The sequence below is a fragment of the Sinocyclocheilus rhinocerous genome, unplaced genomic scaffold (assembly GCF_001515625.1).
Source record: "Sinocyclocheilus rhinocerous isolate Xijiao unplaced genomic scaffold, SAMN03320098_v1.1 scaffold100, whole genome shotgun sequence".
In the NCBI taxonomy this organism is placed as follows: domain Eukaryota; kingdom Metazoa; phylum Chordata; class Actinopteri; order Cypriniformes; family Cyprinidae; genus Sinocyclocheilus; species Sinocyclocheilus rhinocerous.
In genome coordinates this window covers 1037083-1044214 of record NW_015624543.1, presented here as the reverse complement: position 1 = coordinate 1044214, position 7132 = coordinate 1037083, and the positions used below count along the sequence as shown (strand labels likewise).

The 7132-nt window shown below is 35.1% G+C and overlaps 1 protein-coding gene across 1 annotated transcript in view; it reads right to left on the bottom strand.

Annotated features, from left to right (window-relative positions):
* Positions 1–7132, bottom strand: part of LOC107741929 (protein AF-10-like) — a 53319-nt gene that overhangs the window by 29453 nt on the left and 16734 nt on the right. Inside the window, exon 7 of the mRNA XM_016554749.1 lies at positions 90–185. Within this exon, the coding sequence (XP_016410235.1) occupies positions 90–185 (96 nt within the window). The remainder of the gene's footprint in view (positions 1–89; positions 186–7132) is intronic.

The following is a 7132-nucleotide window of genomic DNA, read 5'->3' as shown; positions in this document are numbered from 1 at the left end:
TGTAGTGTTGTTGTGTATATATATATATATATATATATATAAATGAATCTAAATTAAAAAACTCATGCATCTATCATAATCTAACTCACCTTCTCAGAGGACACCATCAGTGCTGGCACCAAGGAAGGTGATAATTCCAAAGCCTTTTTGTGCTTTGGTTTGTGGCGATCTCTTTCTTTATGTTTCTGTGATGAAACAACACAAAAAACAACATTAAATGAAGATGGTACCGCAAATGCTTCAACTAAAGCCAGTAGAGCTTGGGAAGGACTTTAGCCTACACTGTCATTTTCTGAAACAAAGAGGCAGAAAGATGGGAAACTATACCTTTTAAGACCTCATCGCCACACCAAGTTTTAACCGGTTACATCTGTGACACTTTAACTTACATTTACTATTGATTGTAAGATAGCGCAAATAAACAGACTTACTCCTTATCAATACAACATAATTCAGAAGTGGGGAACGAAGCATAAGAGAATTAATTGAGTGACTAACCAATGCAACCCAAGAAACAAGAATTAGACCAATAAACAAAACAACTGACAAAACTTATTGAGGAGGGAAAATAAAGCTCTCCGAGCTAACGTGGCAATGAGTACACACAGTATATTCAAAAGATGTATTTGTCACATCAACTCAAACCATAGCTGTTTTGTGGAACACTTCTCATGACAAACACCTGACTGATCAGAGAAACACACAGCGTCTCCCTGACATGGCTGCTTCAACACTAACTGCGGTTACTGAAACCACGCTTTCTTTCTTTGCGTGCACATTTGGGTGCATTATGCAAATATTTCCACATAGTGGGGTAGATATGTGGGGGCGTGTTAGAACGAGCCGTTTTAGGGGGGCGTGGCAGAGTCTTAACTTTGATAAAGAATATCTCTTTGGTTTTGAGACTTTAGTCTTTGCAACTTCAGGGATCTTATCTATGCACAATCAGCTTGTAACACTCCAAAGAGAAAGGAAAACTTGAAATCGCATCATATGACCCCTTTAATACTTCAAGGGCCTTCATTTTCTCTAAATTGATTTATCAACTTTTAATACTTTTTAAGACCCCGCGGACACCCTGGAACAAGTCAATCGTTTGCATGCATTCTTCAAACCCAGCAAGGAGAGCCACTTGTGCTGCCCATTAAGATCATCACGTAGAGGAAAAGAAAGGGTTTTCCTGTAGATGGATAAGGTTTCACATTGCAGGCCTGACCAGAGTCTACTGCAGCTTAATTTACACCCCGCGCTCCACACAGCTCTATTTGCGCCCGAGAAGCAGGAGCGTGAACAAATTTACACCTCGCACTCCAATCGAACACCTCCAAACTCTCCGTTTCTGTTCTTAAGAGTGCGGCTGTAAAAATATGCAGTGATCCAGAACCATTCATAGAGAATATTTACACATTCCCCACTGGAGTGATATACAAACGTCTATCTTTTTTTAGCCACTTCTGTCATCTTTCAGCCATTGTCTCAGTTAGAATCGACAATTATTCTGAACATGATAACGGTTTATGCTACTTCTCAGTGCAAGTGGTGGTGACAATTCCAGAGGCCCTCAGGCTCAAGTTTTTCAATGAAAATGAAAATGAGTTTCCGCTTCCTCTACACCATTTACAATTTTCCTGCATATACTATTTTAAATGCCATTTTCTTAGAATACGAAAATCATACAAACTTGAAATGAAGGTTTTGAATAAGCACCCTGGGAATTTTTTTAAGTGGGTGGAAAAGATTGTGTTTGTATTGAATACTCAATGCTATTGGTTTTCATTCGCAACCTATCCACATATCCAAATGTCACTGTTTTTGCTATGCTTAAAAATCATTTGCTCATACTCTAAATCACAAAACATTATTTTAAAAATCACAAACCAGTTTTGTATGCAAAGACAAGGCTTCAAGTAATTAACATTGTTCCTAAAGGTGTTGACAGGGCAGGTGTTTTTGTGAGAAACAAAAATCATGTTGCTACTTGGCTTTGTTTATGAATGGAAAAAAAGAAAAATACACAGCATAACATTCATCTTATTTCCATCAAATAAATAAATTGAAACCGTCTAGATATGCAGACCCTTACGTAATGAACTGCTGTTTACTGGTCTAATTAAAATTCTGACATAAACGTCTTGCAAGAGTTTGACATAAGATGACAGCTATCTTAATTATACAAAGATGAATAGTTCAGGCAGAGGACACTGCAAAAGAGGCACTGCAAAAAAAGCCAAGACACTTATCATAATTCATCAATGCCTTCAGCAGATTAGTGAAATGTAGCAAATCTCTTTCAGGATGAACAAAGAAATGACTCCTGAGGCTTCGGGCTAAGTATTAAAATTCAACTACGGAAATGAATAAATATAATAAATCTTAAAATAAATTAAAAAGTTTAAATAAAAAATAAAAAACTAATCTAGAAAACAAAGCTAAAATCCCAAACACATCAGAATTTAAGATATGCGAGGCAGGAGGAGGAAGAGAGATTGAAAACATCATTTTATTCCCAGATGCCGTTCTCGACGGCCTTTCAGAGCACATCTGAACTAGCTGCAAATTGAGAAGCTTTTAGCCTCTATTGTTGTTTGGCCCTGGGGTTTGGAATTAGCTAGGTATACATCTGAGCCCCCTGACCTTTGACCTGGGAATGTGGAGAAGGGGGATGGGCCCCCTTTGCTAATGCAAATCAGGCGCCATAACAATAGCCATGGCGGAGCACAGAGCACTCCACAACACGATCTTCAAGAATACGGCTCCAACCCGAATCATTGTTCACATCAACCCCTCTCAATGCAGAATAAGGCGAAGAAGTTAAACATCAGAATAATTCTGGGAGAAACAGCTTTAAATGGCATCTCATATTTAATCTTTCGCTGACCTAGATTACACAGGCTGAACAGTCTGTCTCTGAGCAGCTTAACAGAGCACCATCCACTCCATTTTGGTATGCATTTCCAATGCAAACTCATTCAAACCAATTCAAATAATTAGTGAATTTGTGTCAAATAACCAACAGCCTCAATGTCTGACCTCCACTCCCCGCTGTAAGTGTTCATCTGACTATTGTGAGCTTTCAGATTTACATTTAAATACATGAATGTAATACATTTTACTTAAATGCAGTCTAATACTTGCTTCACATTACATTAAAATGATTCATAATGACTGAAATTGTTTTAATTTTTTTGTTACACAAAATACAATAGCAAAATAATACAAAAAATACATATAAACAAAAAAATGCATGTGTGATTCCACACTTTACAATTAAATTGTGACTTAATATGCAAGTTGGTAAGCTTGCAGAATAGCAAAAATAAAAAATGATGTTTCAGAAGAATTTACATTTTTTACATTTCAAGGGGATAAAAAAGACAAAAATTTATTTTATTTAAATTAAAAATATCACCACTAGAAAATAACTTAAGCAGAATTATTAAATAATGAAGACAAAAAAGGTTCAGAACACACAATTAAATATAAATGAAACATATGAAAATAAATGTAAATTCTTCCAACAAACATCAAAAACTGAAAAATACGACGAAACATTTAAAGAAATGTTAAATCGACAGAGCCATTTTAATGACCCGGTTCGCACATAACAAATAAGGCAAGCTATCGCTGATTAAGATGGCTGCACAGAGGCTGCGTGTTCGAAATATGTGGGAGCTGCGAGGGACAGGCAGAAAATTATCAATGACGATGGATAGATGTGATGAGCTCCTACGCACATTTCACACTATGAGGTCTGCTGGATTAGAGTTTCATATACCTCCCGTTATTACAGTAAGAAGAAAAAAAATACAGAGGCACAATCAAACATTTTTTCCACTCAGTACAGATCGTCTTCTGCCGTTACGTACACATTTATTGATATGAAGCCATGTTACAGGGCCTACGCTTAATTGAATTAGATGGGAAGGCAAAGAGGGCTAATAATGCTACATGTTTCATTCGGTATGGCTGCGTATAGAAAATTAGTGGAACAAATGACTACACTACATATCAATACTGATTAAATGTACTTTGTGGAACTAATGGCCATGACGGAAGCTTTTCTATGAATACAGCTCTCTTTATGTTGATAATTTGTGGCAGCACCAAAATACTAATCACTTTGAGTGATAAAAGGCACTTTTCTCCCTCCCGTGGCTTTAAAAGCTTTGTGGGATATGAAAAGTGTGCGTGAGAGGGGCGGCACAGGGTGACGGTGGCTCGTGTAATTTAAACTAAACTAATCACAGCGGTGCATATTTCGGATAAACAAGAGTTTTGGTTTTGTGCGTTTACCTCATAGTCTGAAGTCGTAAGGAGGGGGGCAGCAATCACACATGGCAGGAAGTGAGGTAGATTTGGAGGCTGCCTTACCTTCTTTTCCTTGTCATGGTGCTTATCCAAAGAGTGAGTGGAAGAATACACTACTACTTCCTACTACTTGTTTCGCTTCTGTTTCAGTTTTTATAACCATTTCTTACTATGTGTAAGTAAGTTGTTGTTTTTTAGCATGTAAGTTTGGCAGTGTTATTTTTTAGGATTACTGATAAACTACTGTCATTTGATTTGTATTATTTGTATTTGTTATTTATTTTAATTTTAGTTACATTATGTCTGAAATTATTCTGTCTGTATAGGTCTTTTATTAAGTTTTTAGTTTTTATTTAATTTGAGTTATTTTAATGCTTCAACAAACTAAATGGAAATGAAATAATATATATATGAACACAGCACTAATGTATGTATATATATATATATATATGTATATATGTATATATATGTATATATATATATATATATATATGTATGTGTGTATGGTTGTACATACACATATATGTAGTTGTTTTTTTGGTGTTTGGCTTAGTCTTATGTTAGAATCATTATTATTATTCTCTTATACCTTTTGTTCTTTAATATTTTGAATTGTTTTTAGCTTTATTTTTTGTTTTTCATTTAAATGTTAAGTTTTGAAATTTTGTTGTATGCATTTGTCATTTTTATTTAATTTCTTTATTTTTAAAATGTGTATAAGTAGTATTTATAAAGTTTTAGCTTTTAGTTTTGGATCTGTTTTTAGTTGTTTTAATACTACAATTGATTGCTTCTGTTGTCCTCATTTGTAAGTCGCTTTGGATAAAAGTGTCTGCTAAATGACTAAATAAATAAATAAAAAATAAATAAGAATCACTTAAGCTTTGAGCCCTACCACGGCCTTTGCTCCTTCTCTAAAAGGTGAAAGAGGAACTTCGAGTTACATTTAAAGTCTGTCCAATTATTTTTTGTTCCTATTTCCTACTTCTCTCTTTTTTAGCAACAATGAAAATAGCCCTTACTGAGACAAAGGAAATATAGAAGACAATAACGGAAAAAAGAAGGAAAAACACATTGTAATGATAACCAATCAGGATATTTTTCTATTTTGGGAAGCTACTCTGTCGAAAAGCAACTTGCATTAGAATATTTTGGGTGGTTTGTTTATTTTAATGGTATGGCAGCATCCAAGGCTATTTTACTTACAGGAATATAGTTTGGGAAAGTCACAGTACACTTTTAAACTTTAAATATTAGATTTCTCTATTTTTAAAAAAAAATCAACAACATTCTCTTACCAACAGAAACAGCTGATCTTATATAAAAGGCTGATATATAAAAATGTGCCATTACACATGAAACCAACATTCAAACTGACCAACTATAGACATATTCTTACAACACAATTTAAATTCTTCCTAATATTTTTCTCCATTTATTTAAAACAATCTTAGTAAAGTATGCCTCATTTCTTTTGAAGTCAACGGTAACTAATGCTGCTATTGTCGACAAATGCCGCATAAAAACCTCAGGTCACAGAATGGTCTTTGTTTACCAGCAGCCCACTGAAACAAAGGCCTACATGGAAAAGTCAGGGGTTAGTAGCCAGCTACTGAACTATTAAACCAAGAGACTGTGCTGATGCTGTCAGTCCATTAACATGGTGACAGGGAGACATGGTACATCCTGCAGAAACATCATGCTGTCATGCATAATGGCTGACAACAAACAAAACAAGCAATGTGCTGTCACTTTATTCTGACAAAAAAAAAATGGTAGATGACAAAAAAATATTTAAATATATTAATTATATTCATATAAATGAACACTACCGTTTAAAAGCTTGTAGCCATTTTAAACTTTTAAAATGTTTAGAAGCCTCATTATATGATCAAATATACAGTAAAAACATGAATATTGTGAAATATTACAATTTAATATTACTTTTTTCCCCATTTAATATATTATCAAATGTAATTTACTCCTGTAATGGCAAAGCTGAATTTTCTTTAGTGTCACATGATCCTTCAGAAATCATTCTAATATTCTGATTTGGTGCTCATAAACATTTTTGTGCCGAACTGTGTGATATTGTTTCAGCATTCTTTTGATCAATTTATTACCCCCTTCTGAAAGTATACATTTTTCAAAAAAACAACAACAACTTTTGTACGGTATTGTACATTTACAAATTGTTTAATCAATTATATAAATACTCATATATCTGAGCCAACAATGATGCTAAAAAGCCAAATTAAAAATATGAAAAAAATCTTTAAAATATGAATAAATACATAAAATCACAACACAAGAAAAAAAATGTAATACTCCAGCATCTATCAGAGTAATCATAAATGCCTGAATTTAATAAAACAGTGTATACATAAATAAACAACACTATCCCTCTATCCTCAACTCATTACAATCCCCTATGAGAACATCACAAAGCGCCGGCCCTGCCTCCGGCCCCTCACTCAGAAGACCTGTAGCATAGACCTACTGCGGACTAGCAGTATCAAGAAGCCTTTGTTGATTGGGAGGATAGACACACACACAGCACAAATCTGAGAAGCAGCAGGGGGCTGTGGCTCTAAAGCTCAGCGTAGCTCTAGGGCTGGAGTGAGTAAAACCCCTTGCACACATACATACACACACACACGCACGCACGAACGCCCAAGTACACTGATGACCGAGCGAAGCTGGACAGAAAACCACAGGCTGTTATGCTGTCACCGAGAGCTGCCACAGCCCGTGTATCTCTCTGAAACCTTAGCCCTCTTTTTCTGAGAGGGGTATTAAGACAGAGTGAAGGGGGAAATGCAGG